Source organism: Sorghum bicolor, chromosome 9 (genome assembly GCF_000003195.3).
Source record: "Sorghum bicolor cultivar BTx623 chromosome 9, Sorghum_bicolor_NCBIv3, whole genome shotgun sequence".
Taxonomy (NCBI): Eukaryota; Viridiplantae; Streptophyta; class Magnoliopsida; order Poales; family Poaceae; genus Sorghum; species Sorghum bicolor.
This window is the reverse complement of record NC_012878.2, coordinates 52,185,098-52,204,515: the sequence shown is the minus strand read 5'-3', so window position 1 is coordinate 52,204,515 and position 19,418 is coordinate 52,185,098. Positions and strand designations below refer to the sequence as shown.

General features: G+C 43.3%; 3 protein-coding genes across 6 annotated transcripts; all 3 read left to right on the top strand.

Annotated features, from left to right (window-relative positions):
• On the top strand, positions 268–2,841 carry LOC8061781 (probable serine/threonine-protein kinase PBL25). Its single transcript, XM_002441185.2, has 5 exons — positions 268–910; positions 1,012–1,190; positions 1,328–1,517; positions 1,615–2,006; positions 2,251–2,841. Exons 1-5 carry the CDS (start codon positions 724–726, stop codon positions 2,587–2,589), a joined length of 1,287 nt encoding a protein of 428 aa, XP_002441230.1. The 5' UTR covers positions 268–723; the 3' UTR covers positions 2,590–2,841.
• Positions 4,437–7,781, top strand: LOC110430370 (protein BUD31 homolog 2). Of its 3 annotated transcripts, XM_021448010.1 has the most exons (5): positions 4,437–4,680; positions 5,189–5,262; positions 6,284–6,389; positions 6,472–6,659; positions 7,339–7,781. In XM_021448010.1, exons 3-5 carry the CDS (start codon positions 6,296–6,298, stop codon positions 7,492–7,494), a joined length of 438 nt encoding a protein of 145 aa, XP_021303685.1. In that variant the 5' UTR covers positions 4,437–4,680; positions 5,189–5,262; positions 6,284–6,295; the 3' UTR covers positions 7,495–7,781. The 3 variants fall into 3 exon arrangements, with proteins under 3 accessions (XP_021303685.1, XP_021303684.1, XP_021303686.1); XM_021448009.1 differs by lacking the exon at positions 5,189–5,262 and having other exon boundaries at positions 4,438–4,680; XM_021448011.1 differs by lacking the exons at positions 4,437–4,680; positions 5,189–5,262 and adding an exon at positions 5,305–6,033.
• On the top strand, positions 8,411–19,357 carry LOC8061780 (SAC3 family protein A). 2 transcript variants are annotated; one of them, XM_002441184.2, is made up of 13 exons: positions 8,411–9,183; positions 9,871–10,698; positions 12,207–12,644; positions 12,911–13,009; positions 13,929–14,032; positions 14,782–14,950; positions 15,097–15,564; positions 15,695–15,835; positions 16,267–16,326; positions 17,552–17,682; positions 17,811–17,944; positions 18,031–18,260; positions 18,626–19,357. In XM_002441184.2, exons 1-13 carry the CDS (start codon positions 9,130–9,132, stop codon positions 18,770–18,772), a joined length of 3,003 nt encoding a protein of 1,000 aa, XP_002441229.1. In that variant the 5' UTR covers positions 8,411–9,129; the 3' UTR covers positions 18,773–19,357. The 2 variants fall into 2 exon arrangements, with proteins under 2 accessions (XP_002441229.1, XP_021302908.1); XM_021447233.1 differs by lacking the exon at positions 8,411–9,183 and having other exon boundaries at positions 10,099–10,240; positions 10,333–10,698.

Sequence of the window (19,418 nt, the reverse complement as noted above, 5' to 3'; positions counted from 1 at the left end):
TACACTCTCGAGTCACTCACACGGAGTATGTTCTAGCAGCAGAGCCAGACACGGCCGGCGAAGCGTCCCGGCTGGCAAAAACAAAGCATGCAACGGCAACCGGCAGGCGCGAACGATGCGCTGTCGTGCGGACGTGCCTCCGTTCCCGGCTCGCTTCAGGTACCTACAAGCCATGCGTGGTCTGCACGTTCCCAACCCCTCGTTTTGGAGCGCTCCGGCCTCGGTCCACTCCACCCGCCAAACTTAGCCTCCCTCTCCTCCCGCCTCCCCTCCATCGGTGTCCTCCCCCGATCCCCCTCTCTCTGGGAAGGCCCTTGGATCCCTCGATCTCCAAGGCCTTCCTTCCTTCCATTGCCATCGCCATCGACCGTCTCCCCGTGGTGGCCCCGTGCCCCTCTCCGGTCGGTCGCCTGAGCAAGCCAACCACTAGTCGGCCGGTCACGGTCCCCTGCTCCGCGCCAGCCGGCCGGTCGGGTTTCATCTGGTGCGCGGCCACGGCGAGCCCGGGCATGGCGTTCCACGAAGTGGAGACGCCGCGACGGTGCTGAGACGCCGGCGCATGGTCGGCGCGCAGTGACGGCGGCCGGCGGCTCGGTCCGTGCGCGCGTGCGTGCCCTGCGTTCTTGCCCTCGTCGAGTCGTCGCTCGCTCGCGCCCCACGCCGCCGCCCGGTCGGCGCCCCCGCAAGGTCGCAGCCACGGGGAGGCGCGGAGGGAAAAGGAAGATGAGCTGCTTTCCGTGCTTCGGCGGCGGAAAGGGCGAGAATGACGACGCCGACGCGGACAGCCCCGGCGACGCGGGGGCCCCGGCATCCAACATGACGCCACCCGCGACGGTGCAGGCGCCCGCCGCGTACTCCCCGGCTCCCGCGGCCGCTCCAGCAGCCGCGGCGTCGGCCAAGCCCGGTGGCGGTGAGCAGTGACAGCGCGCCCTCTGCTTTGCTTCCATCGGTTTCTTGATCTGTCGCAGACTCTAAAAACGATCTTGATTTTCGCTCAATCAATCAACGCAGCGAACCAAGCGCCCGAAGCTTCTTCCGCCGACGACTCGTCGCTGCGGCAAGCCATCACGGGGCAGGCATTCGCGTTCCGCGAGCTCGCCGCGGCCACAGACCATTTCACGCCGTACAACCTCGTCGGAGAAGGCGGCTTCTTCCGGGTGTACAAGGGCAAGCTGGAGAAGAGCGGCCAGGTACGTACGTACGTTCGTGAACTGCCACGCGCTCACACGTGTCCATCCATCCATGCGTGCATATCTTTCTGAAAATAAAATGGGTGACGATCATGATCATGCATGGCGCGCCGCGCCTCTGCTTTGCTTCGCTCCAGACCGTGGCCATCAAGCAGCTGGACAAGCATGGGTTCCAGGACAACAACGCGTTCCTGACCGGGGTCGCCAAGCTCAGCCAGCTCCACCACGAGAACCTCGTCGATCTCATTGGCTACTGCGCCGACGGTGACCAGCGGCTGCTGGTGTACGAGTCCGTGCCCGCCGGCACCTTAGAAGACCACCTGTTCGGTACGTGCACACCACGCACGCGCGCCTCAATCACTGGCTCCGGCCGATCGATCCTGCAGAATTTGTTAGCTGAAGCTGCTAACTTAACTTGCACCAGATCTGCCGGAGGACAAGAAGCCGATGGACTGGTGCACGAGGATGAAGGTGGCGCACGGCGCGGCGCAGGGGCTGGAGTACCTGCACGACACAGCGAGCCCGCCGGTGGTGTACGGGGAATTCAAGGCCTCGCACATACTCCTCGACGAGAACTTCACGCCCAAGCTCTCCGACTTCGGGCTCGCGGAGCTCGGCAAGGCGGGAGGCAGCATGCCGGTGGCGTCGCCCATGATGGGCTCCTTCGGCTGCTGCGCGCCGGAGTACGACCGGACCGGGCAGGGCACCATGAAGTCCGACGTCTACAGCTTCGGGGTGGTGCTGGTGCAGCTCATCTCCGGGAGGAGGGCCGTCGACACCAGCAAGCCGGTGGACGAGCAGAATGTGGTCACCTGGGTAAGTATCAAGCCACGAACTTCTGATTTCTGATTTCTGAAGATGCGCTAGAAGATAGCAATCACTGAAACACTGACTCTCCAAGCGTTTCAATTTACTGACATTTTTCAGCCTTTTTTTGTATGATATGATATGATTGCATTCACCTCATAATAACGTTGGTTTCTGAACTTAATTAGTTTGGCCGCATTTACCATGACCTTATTAAACATGGCAATGGCATCTGCACGACACATTTTTTCAGGCCATGCCAATGTTCAAGGACCAGAAGAGATACCATGAGCTGGTTGATCCACTCATAAAGAAGGAATACGCTGCCAAAGCGTTGAACCAGGTGGTCGCCATGGCTGCGATGTGCTTGCAGGAAGAGGACTCCGTGCGACCACTGATGGCCGACGTCGTCATGACGCTGGGCTTCCTCACGGCGATGCCGCCGGATCCACCGGCCCCTGCTGCTCCACCTGCCGCCGCCGCCGCCGACCCAGACCCGAAGAAAGACAAAGAATCGGATCATTCAGACGACTCGTCGTCTTCTTCGGAGGACGAAGAGGACGATGAGGAGGAGGAAGCCGAGGAGCAATGATAAGGGCATGCAGGTGTGTGTTCGAATGTGGAAGGCCACACAGATGATGCAGTAGCTTCGTGCACTTTGCATGTAAGGAGCTAAAATATGTGGACGGTGGACCGTGGATTATCAATCCTTGGGGCTACTTGGTGGCTGTGGCAGTGTAAATTGGGGGTGTTTATAAGTGAGTAATGTTTTTGTTGTGATGACGAAACATCGAAAATGTGAGCTTACGAGTTATACATACTGATGGGTTACACATTTTGGCAACTTCAGTTTGTTTTTCGTATGGTTATTATATTACATGCATACAAAAATCATGGCTTACAGAGTCCATTTTGTATGGATTTAATAACCCAACCATAATTCTCGTGGTTTTACAACTTCGGTGTATGAAGGTCCAAACAAAATTGTGCATTTTTCTCAAAGAATAAGAATTATACATGGCCAAGGGGAACAGAGTTAGTCAAAATCCATAACAATTATACATGGCCAAGGGGAACAGAGTTAGTCAAAATCTCAAAGAATAAGAATCATAAATAGCAATAATATTTCTTATAAACTTAGTCAAAATCAATGGAGTTTGACTCGGTCTAAGTTAGTAGTATTATTATGGAACGCTAATTCAATCCTTGGTGCTTGTGAATATTGTAATCATTTGATACACAAACAAAAGAAACAATTAACTTTTATATTGACAAAAATCAAATAAACTTGGCCCAAACAACATGGCTAACCTACCTTGGCCTTTCGAGTTCACACAAATTACCAGCAGATACCATGGTGTCTAAAGCTGGACGAAAAATTCGAAACTCGTTGCTAATTTGACTCAGCTCAACTTGGCTTGTTATTATAACGAGCTAAGTCGAGCCAAAATTTTAGCTCGTTAACTATAATGAACCAACTCAAGTTAGCTCGCAATCCAACCGAGCTACACATTTTAGGAAAAAAGTTATCATAGTTTATATTAGTTTTGTATTACTTCATGTCTTACACTTTACAATGGTTGATATGTTAGCTCATATGAATATTTTGTTCAATTTAAGATTATCGGATATATTATTTTGTATTATTACTATTTTTATGCTTTAGATAAATATAAATATTATATTTTATGTATTTTTTATATTTGGCTCGTAAGCTTAACGAGTCATCTCAAGCTCGTAAAGAGCCAAACCGAGCTGACTTTCTAGCTTGTTAAGATAATAAGCCGAGTCGAGTTAGCTTGTTATTCTAATGAGCCTGAACCAGCCGAGCCAAGTCGAACGGCTTATTATCCAGCCTTAATTGTGTCAAGTAGCCATGGGCATATTACCCATTATCCAATATACCTAAACCTGAACTAACTGAACTCATACACAAACTACCTGAACACGATTTACTCAATTACTGGCTTGTTCGCTTGAGGTTGTCATCCAAATCTGTGAGTTAGTCTTGTTCGTTTGGCTGATAAACTATGACAGAAAGTATTGTTGATTGATTTGTTGTAAAAAAAGTACTGTTCAATATCTTACCGTTTTGGATGATAAGCTCAAGCGAACAAGCTAATCGGATTACAGTTTTAAATATTGATTCTGGATACCTGAAATTACTAGTGAAATTAAACATATTAAACGCATGTTAAACCCTGCGTTCTCCCCTGGCTACGTCACCCTGAAATCCCACATTCAGCCACGTCGTCCCAAATTACCTTGTGGACAGCAGCTAGCCACGTCGCCAGAATCACCCGATATCCAAATTACCCGATATTTCTAGAGCCCATGAGAACATCAACCTTCAAGCCCACTACGCGTACGCGGCCCAGCAACAGCCACAGGCCCACAGCCAACTCCACTCCAGTACGACGCAGTACTCCACGTCTCCCCCCACCCCCGACTCCCCGAGACCGAGACCGAAACCGAGCGTGCCCGCATGCGGCCGAGCAGAAGCGGTCCCCAAATCCCCAATCCCCCCGAACCCTAACGACCACTGAGTCACCACCGTTGCCCCGTGCCGCCGCGCGGCAGAGCCTCGACGCCCCGACGCGAACCATAGCGACTGCCGAGTCGCTGCCCCGCGCGGCCGAGCTCCGACGCCCCAACGCCGACGACGCGAGAGGCCCGACACAGGGTAAGTCGATTATGCTTTTCCCAACAGAAGGATACATCGATTATTATCATGCTTCTAGTTAGTTGGCTCTGCTTATCATTTGCAAAATTGATTTCGTCATATGAATGGATTGATGCAAAACTGATCAATTATGGCGCTGTTTAATCAACTATGCAACTATTTAAAAATCATAAATGCTTTCAAGACTTGATTGTTAATTTGGTAGCAACTAACAAGTGAATCCTACATAATTGGGAAAGATCAGCTCTCGGCCCCAATAATAAGCCCTTTAAAGTTAAAGGACACCTTAGCTATCTATGACCAAAATGGTTAGGAGTTTGCTATGAAGTAAGCTGTACCATAATTTAATATTGCATTTTACATTGTAGGCACGGTCAGTGATGGAGTAGTAGTCCTTGGGCAAACTAAGCTAACCCTAGAATTGGAAAAAAAAATCAGAATGCTTACTTTTTGTCTTATGCAAATGGGTCACATAAGGGACAAACGGGGTATTTTCCCTATGTTGCAGGCTGAGGATCAGGACTTCACAGAGTGGTAGAAGAAGCTCAGGCAAGCGGCTGTTGCTTGCTGGGCCAAGCACAGGTTGTTTTCATCAAAAAGGGCCCTTTTTAGAGAGATTTAGTTTTGCCTACTATTTTTTAGTTTTTAAAGGGGTTCTTTTTAGGCCAGTCATAGGTTACCACGGACCTAAATAACTACCAACTTGACAAAATGACAGCAAGTTTTTACCCCACAATGTCTTATCATCAGTTCTGAAACTACACAAACTTCTACCAGACTCTTAGCCAAATTATAGCACCCCAGGGCGTATCCTGAGTACGCAAAATGAAAGCATGAGACCACAATGATCCTTGTACACATAGCACATAGGCTTTTCCACCTAACCTATCAGAAAACACTTGACCAAAGCCTCAATCAAAATCTTCATCCCCCCCCTTCTCCTCCTCCTCCTCCATGTGAAACAGAACTACAGAAGGCCCGAGACATCTTCAACTGCAACGGCACTGTCCCAGTATCTTCCCTCTTGGTGCGAATGGAAGTACTGTGCCAGTCATTTCTACTCCATATTCCTGCATCACCCGGTCCTCACCCAATTTTAGACCTGCTCAGTGATGCTAAAATGAAGAAGCCGGACACACAATGTCAGTTGGTGATCTTATTGCTTGCAACGCACATTGTTTGTGGTTTCTATAAAGCCTGGCAGATTGCTGCGAGACCAACGAAATGAAACTGTTTATTATTTGGCTATAAGTTTATATCCAAGATCAAAATTGGTTGAAAGAATTGGGGTGACAAAGGGCCCCAATCACATACAATATGCAGTTATATTTGAAGCATACTTCGCCATTGGAGGTACACATTGTCTTCTACTATATTATGGAAAAGTAGTTCATGCAGTCTATGGCACTCAAAACACCCAATTGTCCACCTCTATTTGGTTGTCATGATACTCTATTCTATGTAATATGCTAAAAGAACATTTTGTGAGAGTTAGCATTGCTGCTTTGGAGGTGCTTCTGTATGAAATAGTAGGGGCATATAACATCCTACTTTAATAATAATAAGTGCTACATATGCTTCTTATCATTTTTGTATCCCTCAGATTTGAGACAACATGCCTAAGATAAAGACAAGCCGTGTGAAATATCCTGAAGGTTGGGAGCTTATTGAGCCAACTCTTCGGGATCTGGAGGCCAAAATGAGGGAAGGTATAAACTTAAGTTGCATTGTATGCAAGTTTTTAATACATATTCTCTCTGATAGGAATAATAATGTGATTTTCTCTTGCAGCTGAAAATGATCCACATGATGGGAAGAGGAAATGTGAAGCTCTTTGGCCAATCTTCCGTATTTCTCATCAAAAGAGTCGCTACATATATGATCTTTACTATCGAAGGAAGGAAATATCAAAAGAGTTATATGAGTTTTGCTTAGACCAAGGTTATGCAGATCGCAATCTGATTGCAAAGTGGAAAAAGGTTGGTGAGCATCCTGTATAGAACTAAACTACCAATGCTTTGTTTTGATGCTTTTGCAGAATTTTCTGGAATGCTACTCTCCCGCATATATATTGCCATTGAACTTTGATGGTGTAACTATTCTAGTTTTCTTAGAACTTATCTAGGCCATATCTTCATCACGTGAACAAGTAAAAACATAGCAAGTATAATCTTTTTGTCTGGATGCATCCTTTTTGCCGACTATCATTACTTAAAGAAGAGCCATGTAGAACACAATTCAATGCTTCTTCATACAATTTTCATGTTTTTGTAAGTACTGTCGCTTCATCATGAAAGAGTAAACTTGTGAGTGGTTTGCTTTGCCAAACCCTTCCTTGTAGAAATTGAAAGGTACTTTATGGCTTGACCCATGCAATTGTGGGTGTACTTTTGTGTGTGTCTGAGTTTTTCATGTGGAAATTTCGAATGGTACTATCTTTTTATTGATTCACTGATTAGGGCATGCTCAGATACCTTTCCTTCCTCTCAGTATTACTATACTTTTGCTCCATACCCTGAACCACACTATCTTTATATGTATAGCTGCTGTCAATCTACTGTGTCTCGGCTCGGGTTCTTTCACTGTGACTATATTTGGATTCTATTACTCAATTCTCCGGATCGCTACTAACGATTTTTCTCTCGAGTCCTTTTGCAGCCAGGTTATGAGCGCCTCTGCTGCCTTCGCTGCATACAGACACGAGACCACAACTTCGCAACCACTTGCGTCTGCAGAGTGCCCAAGCACCTCAGGGAGGAAAAGGTGATAGAATGTGTCCACTGCGGATGCAGGGGCTGTGCCAGCGGTGATTAAAGTTGCTATCCTGTGGTTGTGGGATAACCTCAAAACTGTTCGAAATGTGCCATTGTATTTGAGCCGGTATGCTGTGAACAAGCACCGTATAATCAGGTGGCGAGCGGTGATTACAGTTTCCCATCTCGTGGCTGCAAAATAATGTCGGACTAATTGCTCGAGGTGGCTCGTTGTATTGATGATGATATCTGTTGGGGACAGCACTGTATAATCAGTTGATTTCAACCTGTGTGTGCAATGTATTGCAAAATGCCAAAATCAAAGTTAAATTCAAGTGATTACCTCCAGTGTACTGTTTACAAGGTGACTATATAGTGACAACATTTTTGTCACATCGACTGCTAGTATGGCCATTATTTGCGATTAGTGACAAATGATATGCCTCATCATGGGTAGGGCTGAACAAAATGTTTGATTGCTTATTTCAAAGTTGCTTTGATTGTACTCGTTTGATTTTCAAAGTCAAACTAGTTAATTTTGAATGAAATTTAATCTTGACTTGGCGTCTTCAGTTTGGTTTTGAGTTGAGGTTTTAAACAATCAATCAAGGAGACTAAATAAGGCTTTGTTTAGTTACACCTAAAATCTAAAAACTTTTTAAGATTTCTATCACATCGAATCTTGCGGTAAATATTAAATATAGATAAAAATAACTAATTACATAATTTTTTGTAATTTGTGAGATGAATCTTTTGAGTCTATTTAGTTTATGGTTGGACAATAATTATTAAATACAAACGAAAGTGTCATAGTATCCAAATCTAAAAAGCTTTTAGATCTAAACAATTCCTAACTCTATCTATAAAAAAAAGGAGACTAGAATATCCAACTGATCTTATAAACAACATATATGAGGCTGGATTGATTTCGTAGAAAACTGAAAAAAGTTCAGTTATTTTCTGTCAGCACCGCCATACTTGGTTCCCCCTGGTCGGGTTCCGCAGCCTCTCTTTCTATCCCTCGTCCTCACGGTGGTTCCCAACCCAGCCGCGCCTTTCTTAACCGGCGACGTCCTTCCCAATCTCACCCAGGCCACCGTATTCGCCGGCTGGCTCCACCCATCTCGCCTGAGAATTGAGGCGGCTGCCAGTCGCAAACCTCGGCACCTCCTGATCCCTTTCCCCTAAAGCTCACACTCCGCGTCGTCGGCGTCGCCGCTCTCCTCTCCATCCCGCTGCCCCCTCTCGACGAACTACGAAGCCATCCCCGCCTCCGACACATCCCCCAGCCGTTTCCCTCCCTTCCGGCCTTCCTACTTTCTCCACGCTCCGCAACTGTCATCCTCGGCTCCGACGCGGGCGCCGCAGGCCGTTGACGACACCTCGAACCCAACCCGCAACGCGCCCGAAAGGGGCAGCAGGGACTCCTTTTCCGTTTCCTTCGCACATCTCCTCTCTTTCCGCGGAGGGAAAACTTTTTTCAGTCAATCATATATATATAATTATAAATAAAATCGACGGACGGCTTTACGCACGCGATTCGCCGTTCAGCCCCGAATTTTTCCCCTCTGCTTCTGGTTTGTCTGACGCATCTGATCCATTCCCCCTCCTCGACGCGGATCGAATCGCGAGCGTGCGGCGTCGGCAGCGGCGGCTGTGGTGGTTGACCGGTGGTTAGGGTTGGAGCTCCAGGAGGATGGCGAGCCACGGCGCCGGGGCGGCCGCTGGATCTGACGCCCCGCACGCTGAGGTATTGATGTGACTCGACACATGTTTGTGTGTTTTTTTGGTTATTGTTATTATAGTTTAGCTTATAGTTTTGGTTCCAGTTAATCTCCACAGATTATGATGGGTTGGCTTTTGCTGTGGATACCGTCTAATCAGGAGTTGCTAAGCGCTTGATATGTGCTAATTATTTGGTCACGGAGAAAATATTTTGCTTTGCTTCCAGTTAATCTCCACAGATTATGATGGGTTGGCTTTTGTTGTGGATACTGTCTAATTATGAGTTGCTAAGCGCTTGTTACGTGCTAATTATTTGGTCAGGGAGAAAATCTTTTGCCTTATTGATCATACAATTTACTGTGCCATGTTCTTTGGGAGGAGGGGGGGGGGGCTATGTTTAGGCATGCGTTATGTTTATGTTTATAAACTATACTGATTAATTAAATAATTAAAGAGTTGTATTTGTGCCATTTTTACTTCTCTGATGTGTTATTCTGTCAGTATTTGACAGTCATGTGTGCCTTGCTATGCTTCGGTTACTTGTTTGAAGTGTCATGTAGCGTGGAATCTTATGGAAGTCTAGTCATATCATTGTTTTAATGATGATTTTTCACTGGTCGTAATTTGACTACTGTTAGCCCTCTCTGAAACGGCCATTTAAATTAGAGAGTATATATACACTGTGAATGACCACTTTATTTGGTAATGGCAGGTCATCAGTATGGGACAGACAAATCCATCTCCTTATCCTCCTCTATCTTCCAGTCATCATTCATGGTCCTCTGCGGCTGGGTCAGCAACGGTTTCATGGAACAATACAGTGGAAAAACTTAGCCAAGATACGGTTTACTATGATCCACAAAGGGATGTATCGGTCTCAGGAGGGAATCAAAATGTAGGAAGTAGTGCGCCTCATGTTGCCCAGTCGAGTATGGGGATAACAGATGCAGCTCATTCTCATGTGCCCTACTCTAGTTCAGCCCAACATGTCTATAACCCTGTAGAATATGCCAACTATTATTATAGCTACCCACAAGCGACAAATGATTCTTCTGTCCAGCAAGGAGCAAACCAACATCCAGGTGCAGCTTATCAGCCTCTTACTTCATTTCAAAATTCAGGGTCTTACATTGATCCTACAAGTAACACATATTACAATGCTGGGGGTCATCAGACTGTGCCAGGATATGGAAGCAGCAGCTACTATTATCAGAACAACACATGGAATGATGGAAGCTCAGGGAATAATTTTGCTCAATCATACCAGAACTACTCATCATCTGATACAAGTGCACAGCAAAGTTCTACTTCAGTGCCTGCCAATTCTTTACCGTATCAGCAGCAGTATAACCAGTGGCCATACTATTACAATCAATCTGTGCCAAGTGCTTCTAGCAATCTAGTTGCTGGGAACAGTACTGCAGATAACTTAGCTGTTAACACCCCTTCTGGCTATTCCTATCCTAGTAGCCAGCCACCTCCACCAGGAACAACATCATGGAAAAGTAATTCAGTTGCTTCTGCTGCACCTCCTATGCAGGTATTGTACCTCCCTTTTCACTATAAACTTGCTACTTCATGATATTCTGGAGCAATGATTTCTCAGAAATTTTGGGTTGCTTGGATCTGTTTGCTGTTTCAATTCTCTTTTTCAATTCAAGACTATGCAGGAGAACTGTGCATCTAAGAAGAGTTTTTTTTTTGGGGGGGGGAGGGGGGGGGGGGTCATTGAACTCATTTTCTGCCATCCATTTTTGACACCTTTTTTTTTTGGTAATTGTAACTCTACCATTAGGTCTTTGTTTCTGTTTGCCATTTTGTTTTGTTGGATTGGACTATTAAGTTATACCAAGTTTGACTGAATGAAACCTTACCAAATATCGATCACTACAAGTGGTAAACCTCCACAAGTGACAAATGATCTATATATCATTGCTATTCATACCCATTGACTTCTATTTTGTGAGTTGGAAATATCCTTTGTGATGCTGAAAATAACAAGTGTACAAAATGAGCAAGCATATGAAAAGAGCTGTAAAAATAAAATGTGACAAAAATGGATGACAGAATCAAAATCGTGTCAGGCCATCAGCTTAAGACAAACCAAATTACCCTGAAGAAGAATCCGGAACAAAAAAAACTGATTGTGATGGCTATTTGAATTTAGTCAAGTGATATTTTGATAATACTTGATATTTTGATAATCAGATAGTGGCTGTTGGTTATTAAAAAAGCATTACTTGTTCAGTACGTCACTGATACGACTTCCACTTTGTTCGCTTACAACTTTGTTTTTTTCTGCAAACTCATTACATTCAGGTGTAAGCGCTTTAAATGGTAAACTCGGGTGCAAGGTTTTTCGTTGCTAAGTAATGAAATTCGAGTTCGCTCGTTATTGAAAAAATAACACCACTTATTGTTTAGTATAGGAAATCTTTTAATTCTTGAATGCTGCAACATACTTGCACATAAATAAAGATGAATATTAGTTGAAGTGGAAGAATGCTTAAAACATAAATAAGATGCATGTTATCTTGTGTTGAGGCAGTAGGCTTAATGTCAAGCTGGCATATGAACTTTTCTTTTTCCTAAGAACTTACGAGTCCAGTGATGGAACTTTAGATAAGATCATTGAGGGGCTAAACTAAAAAAATCTTTTTACTATTTTTGTTTGCATTCAATAGCTAGAATCAAAATTTTCTTATATTATTTGTAGTAAGGTAGGATATGATTACGCCTTGGCTTGGCCTCTAAGAAGTGCTGCCCTTGGCCATGGCCCATTCTTTTCACCAAAAGAGATCAAATGATCTTCTGAAGTCTTCGAGTAGTCAGTACATGTACCTATTGCTCAGAGTTCATGGCTTAGGTGCATTTATCAAGTTTACTTCTTTTCGTTCTGTTTTTTACATCAATATTATGCATTTTTTGAAGCATAGACTCTAGCTTCCATTTCATATGATGATATGTGACAATTCTTATGTGCTTTGTAGCATTTTATTTGCATTGATTCATTAGAAGAACAATCATCTAAATTTCACCACTCTCCAGGTTCCAGGACATCAAAATCAATATGCCAACCAGGCAGAAGGCCATTATAACCAGGGACCAGGTGTCCAATGGTCTCAAAACCATTATGCCTATCAGACACAGCCATACCCTCAGAAGACTAATTCCAATCATCCACAACTAGGCAACCCTGAAGATCAACAGAAGACTGTAGATTCTAACGGTCCAAGCACAAATCTTTCATCGAACCATGTTTCTGAAAATTTTAAACCAAACTTGCAGGGTTCCGTGACAATGGACAATTCCAGCGAAAGCAAAATACAGGTTCCTATAAATCCTCGAATTGCCCCAGGTTTCTCTATGGTGATGCCAAAGAATGAGAAGAAAAATTCTGGACTTGATTTATCAAAGAAACCTGCCTATGTTAGTGTCTCCATGCCGACGAATGATGCTAAAGCAACTCAAGATGGTCCTGATGCTGTAATATTCTGCTCTCTTCTTTACATAGGAATTGACACTACATAAAGTAATGGGATTCAAGAAATGCTGGAATTACATTTTGGCTGACTATCATTCTGATTTGCATGATTAAATTTGTAGTGTCTGTAGGAGTAAATCACTTACTTCTTTGGAAAGTAGTGATAAAAAATTGAAGCTGTGCTTATGTTTATAACTAAACATTCTAGACAAAGAAGATGTGTCGGTACTTGCATATTAACCATGCATTTTTCACGTCTCCTGTTTAGAGATCGATACCATTTTCACTCCGTAACTATGCTACGAGGAACCTCAATCGTTGCAAGAATGATGCCCAGAGGGCAGCCTGCCGAAGCATAATGGAGGAGGTAAATCTTTACTTTCATTCTTTATTTTTTGCCTTTATTAGTTCCATCTCCTTGACGAAAAGGACACCAGTGGTACCTTTGTTTTTAGTCGTGGATGCCCTAGTCCTCTGACATCTTTTGGTATAATGGGGTTAACACTTAACAGGACAGGGTTGTTTCACCTGTAATAATAGTTGAATCACTCACTCAAACTCCACTTGATCTCTTGCACACCTCCTGGAGAGTACTAGCGCATACTCTCATGAGATGGAACTACAAAAAAACTGATATTGTAGGAAAAAAAATAGAAGTAGTTTTGCAATGTACCCATGCTACTCATGTCCTTTTCTGATATGTATATCTCATACTGCTTTAGGACTTCTTAAATACAAATATAATGACCCACTATCTCCTGTTGTGCATATGCTATACACAACCACATCTCACAACAAGGAGACCACTACGAATGCATCCAAACTTATGCATCTTTCCTACACGATCTCTACTAATTCTAGCACTACATGCATGATCCGTGGATTTCTCGATTTGACACAAGACTCTAGCCAACTAACCACTACTGCATGCATGCATATGAGCCAAACTCCTGCACATGACAATGATCATGCACCGCATGCATGACGTCATGATACTTGTGCTGTTATGTCCACAAACTTTAAATGTGTACAGACTTTAAACCAAATTCGTCAATATTAGCTTCCAACATCAGTGACTATGGATGCTACCATTCCAAGGTAAAATAAGACTGATTTCAAATTTCTAGTCAGAGTGTCAGACTTGCTATAATAATGGGTACAATGCATATGCTGCTGCTTCATTGTTTCTTAGTTCAATTTTCCCTGCTACATAGTTTTTGATTTGTTTAATTGATAAAGAGACTCTGTAATCTCAGTTGCTTTCTTATTTTTTTCTTTAATTTCAGATAACAAAAAAGGCTTTTGCTGAGGGAACCCTTCTTACTAAGAACTGGGACACTGAACCTTTATTTCCTTTGCCTGAAAGTGTTGTGGGCATGACTGGAACAAGGTGCGTACACTGCTTTTCAACTTTCCTCCCCCAACACAAACTAAGTATCTTGATTGTTTAGACCTTAAACACATTGATTGATGCAACTTTGTTGCCTGTTGTTTAACACTTTAGTACACAGTGGCACAGCTAGCACTAGTGTAATTTACTCCCTCTATTCTGATATGCTTGTCCATGACCTTGGAGAAAACGTTTCACAATATTTGCCCATTGAGAATATTAACAGTGTAGTTATTGCGGTATTTCCACTCTGTAAATTATATGGCACCCAGGATGGCGTGCGGTGATCATCCAGGGTCCAGGCCATTAACCTGTAACTTCAAGATTCATTCTAACCACCAGCCTAAGATAATATAGTAATGTTCTTTGTAATAATAACTATCATCATGGACTCGTTTCTCTGTAATAACTGTCAGCCGGCATATGACCTTAATATGCATCATGGACTTCGACACTTTAAGACATTTCTAGGCCTGATACTTCTGTTAATGTGATCCAATCAATTTTCATAATTTAACCCCTTTTTGTTACTATAAGCGTGATACAACAGAGAAGCTAAAAGAGACTGTTACATACTCTGGTAAAGGGACAACAGTTCCTCAAAAAGTGGCTATCCATCAAATTTAATTCCTATTTTAAAGCACTTGCCCTGAATCCATGTTGTTCCTTGCATTTTCTTTACTTTGATTTATCAGATATGGAGCAGTCCTGATAATTTCTTGTTTTCTCTCATCATGTTTCCTATGCAGCATTGTAAACAATTTAAGTCCCTTCTCGTCAGTATCTACACCAAGGAAACGTGTTAAAAGTAGATGGGAGCCTGTTGTGGATGAAAATGTTACCAATAAGGTGGAACAAATAGCAAAAGGATTGATTAGCAGTAATGTCCACAGTACTTTGGACCCTAAAAATAGAATGGTAAGCATTAATCTGTTGCTCATACTGGTGGAATGGATTTTCATGTCATTGTTTCTAAGTTTCCACAATGAAATGCTTTTATCACTAGATTTGGTATTCCAAACTTGTTTTTTTGCTCTTCGTAATATTAGCCAAATCCTTTGCAGGGTAGCAGTTGGGATCATGGAAAGTTTCTCCAGTCTCGTGAAGCACCTTCTTCAAGTAAAGTGAATCAGAGGCCTGCCAAGAAGCAAAAAATGGGTAGTAATTTGAGTCAAATACAGAATGGAAGTGCTTCAAGTGACAGCGAGAAGGAACATGATCTAACCAAATATTATGCCAGTGCAACTGCACTAGCAAACTCGCCTGAGGAAAAGAAGCGTAGGGAACATAGATCCAAGCGTTTTGAAAAGAGTAAAGATTCGTCATTAAAATCAAGAAATGCTTCTGCAAATAGTGATGCTATGGCTAATTTGCGTTTAAGAAGGGCAATTTCATCTCTTCGTACTAGAACCTATGAAGAAGGCACTTTGGCTGTTGAGGATATGGATTGGGATGCACTGACAATCAAAGGAACATGTCAAGAAATTGAGAAACAATATCTACGACTTACAGGAGCGCCTGAGCCTGCCAAAGTAACAACACTCATCAATTGTCTTACTCTACTCTAGATTCAAAGGGTCACTGACTGTGACCCATTAAGTTGATCGCTTCTGCTTAATCATTTTACTGTTTGCTTGACTCCTCTGAGTATTTTGTTTGCAGATAAGGCCAGAAGATGTCCTGGAGAAGGCCCTTGCAATGGTTGAAACATCACAAAAGAATTATCTTTACAAGTGTGATCAGCTAAAATCTATCCGCCAAGATCTTACAGTTCAGAGAATCCAGAATGAACTGACTGTAAAGGTAGTTTTTCAACTCTACATGGCATCCTGCACTCCATACCCTACCATTTAGTAGAGCAATGAACACTGTCTATTTTACTTATTACTTTCAATAAATTAAGACATTACTCTCTGTTTCCAAACAGAGTTCACATCTCGCTTTTTGAGGAGTCAACTAATCCCAAAAATCTTATTAAAAAAAACTAGTTCCAAATTTGACCAAATATATACAAAAAATTACGATATTTATGTACCGAATAACTGTCATTAAATTGATCATATAATATATTATTTTCTATAAATCTAGTCGAACTTGAATTTGATAGACTCCTCAAAAAGCAAGATGTGCATTCTTTCTGGGGCAGGGGGAGTACACTTGATAATATTCATGCACTCGAGCATTAGTTCAGTATTCTGCTAGGATTTTATAACAATTAGATATCTTATTTTCAGGTTTATGAAACCCATGCCCGATTAGCTATGCAAGCTGGCGATTTACCTGAATTTAACCAGGTAATGATTTCTTTCTATTTGATTAGCATTTTGAAATATTTGTGCAAATGAACTAGAATGTTGATCATACTACCCATTGTACCCGCTCAATCCCAAAATAGTTTATAAGGAAAATTGTGTTATGGCCCCTATCCAGCGGTCTAATTGTGATTTTGCCCTTGTTTTTTTTAACTTTGTGATTTTGCCCTGGCTATTTTGAAATAAATCCTCCGTTTGCCCCTGGTTTGGATGTCCATCAAATGGGGCATGGAGAAAATGAATTAAAGAAGTACAAAATCTGTAAAAACATAGTGGGGAAAGACCAAATTGCCCCTTATGCTTATCTTCAGCCTCTTCATCTGAACAAGAGGAAACACACACACGGCCTCTCTCGTGGGTGACGACTGAGCGGGGGCGCATCAGGAGGCGGGGTCCAACGGCGGCGGTGGCAGAAGCTCGCGGTGCGCGGACCGTGGTGCTCGGTGTGTGGCGTGCAGCGGAATCGCGCAGCGCGCGGGGCTGTGGTGGGGCGCGGCGCCTGGCGCATGGGCTACGGTGTTCGGAGCTCGCGGGGAGGCGGCATGCGTGTCGTATGCAGCTCGTGGGGAGGCGGCAGCTGCATCTCCACGTCTCCAATCACCTGTCTCGCGTGGAGGAGGAGGCGGGTCGTAACCATTCTCTTCCCTTCCTGCTGTGTGCAAAACAGAGGACCCAAATTTCTTACCTAAGTCATTATATAGGGACCCAAACCCCTAACCTAAGCTATTGCTAAGATGCTACCAAGGTGTTGCCAAAATTTGAACATTTTTTTTGAATATTGGATCTGATTTGAAATAACTGCAAATTGCGCCAAATATATTTGACCATTTTTGTCAAAATGCAATATAAATGTCTTATTCCAAATCAAGGGTAAATCACAAATAGCCACAAAAACCAGGGGCAAAATCACATAGACATTTTTACAAGTTAACACAGTTAGGGGAGGATGACGGAATAGGGGCAAAGTGATGCTTCGTTTTGAAAACACGGGCAAAATCTTTGGCATGGCAAATTTTGGAAGCTAACTAAGCAGGTCCTGAATTTCTGATCGCTGGTACTGCTACTGAATCAGGAAAGCTGAATGCCAATAAAAATTGTTGCTCATAAAACTTGCAGTTGCAAAATACAACCCCGAAGGCTAGAAATCTACACTGGTGCTTCATGATTGTCATAGTTCTAACTATTTCTGCATCAATAACTATTGCAGTGCCAGTCACAACTGAAGAGGCTATATGCACAAGGAATCAAGGGTTGCTATTTTGAATTTTCTGCTTACAATTTGCTGTGTGTCATGCTACACTCTAATAATAAACGAGACTTGCTGTCGTCAATGGCAAGGTATTGTGTTGTAAATACTAGATTATCGAATCCCAACTTAGTCATTAACTGGATTGTAATTGATATCTTGTTTTTTATTTCAGCCTATCAAAAGAAGTGGATTGTAATTGATTTTTTTTTTATTTCAGCTTATCAAAAGAAGCCAGACAAGATGCAGCAGTTAAGCATGCCCTTGCAGTTCATTCTTCTGTTTTATCTGGCAATTATGTTCTATTTTTCAAGCTATACAAGAAGGCGCCCAATTTGAACTCATGCCTCATGGGTAAAGAGCAATATACTAGCTTAAAATGTACTGTACTTTTTCTTCTTGGAAGAGGTTTCTGATGTTGTAACCATTCTCATTAACAGATCTATATGTGGAGCGGATGCGCTTTGAAGCTATGAAATGCATGTCTAGGTCATATCGCCCAACTGTACCTGTGGGATATATTGCACAGATTTTGGGGTTCTTGAGAACAGACACTGAAGGCTGTGCAACCAATGAGGATGATGGATTAGAAGAATGCGAAAAATGGTTGAAAGCGCATGGGACAGTTCTTTCAGAAGATAACAGTGGGGAATTGCAGATAGATATGAAGGTATCAACCCTCTCTATTTTTTTTGTGCTATTTAAGTACAGTCAAATCTCATCTAGCTATCTAAAGACGATGGGAGGGTGCTAACGGTTTGGTGAATTTCCCGTTAGGCTAAATAGACCTGTGTTTCCTGAGAAAACACTACACAGCTCTAGTAAGAAGACTTTATTGATCTTGATTATGCAAAGATGCACCCTCTGATTGTTGGATTCCTGTTCTCTGACTCCTCACAAGAAATATTTAACAGTAGTGATCCGAGTGTTTTGCTGAAAGTGCTACTAGCTATAACATGTCCTCATCCATTCAATCTAGTTGCCTTCTATAGATTTAACGTGCAAGTTTATTTTTCTTTGTATATTTCTGCACAGGCTTCGTCTTCTACACTTTACATGCCAGAGCCAGAGGACGCGGTTGCACATGGTGATGCATCACTTGCTGTTGATGACTTTTTGGCACGGACTGACGGACATGCTAAAAGGTGCAGCAGCAATGGACCAGCGGTGGATACTCCATAGTAGTATTGGTGCTGCTGTGGCGGTCATGCTGAGGTGTGGACGCACTGCACTTGCTGCTGTGGCAGTCGTGCTGAGGTGTGGACGCACTGCGCATCTCCCGTAGAAATTACAACAGGGGCATGGAATGGAGCTGCCCAACGAAGCTCGCGGAGCTAGAGAGTCGGAACAACTGAACAAGGATGCGGTCATCTGGTTCTGGCATTTGCTCTAACTGACCTTCCTTGTGGCCATCGGGTTATGGCATTTACTCAAATTGATCCAGTCATCCAGAGTTGCACCGTGATGACCTTCGTTGAGAAGGCAGATAAGAAAGCAGCATTACCCGTACCGGAGCAAGTTTTTGTGCCGTGGTGGTGTTGTATCATTGGTTTACTCACCCGGTCACCCCTAACTTGGTGTTAAGTGTAGAAATATTATGAAAAGCAACGACAACTTCGAAGCATACGTGAAGATTGTAATTTTTTTGTCGCACATAAATTTGTTTTTTCTATCCTATAGAAACATGTATGCTAATACGCTTATAATCTGTCGAGCCAAACTGTATACTGATATTCTGATACTAAATATTTCATACATACTGTGATAGACTGAAATGACTTGTTATACATTCTGATTTTGCCTGCCAGAGTGCCGAATAGGTCAATGT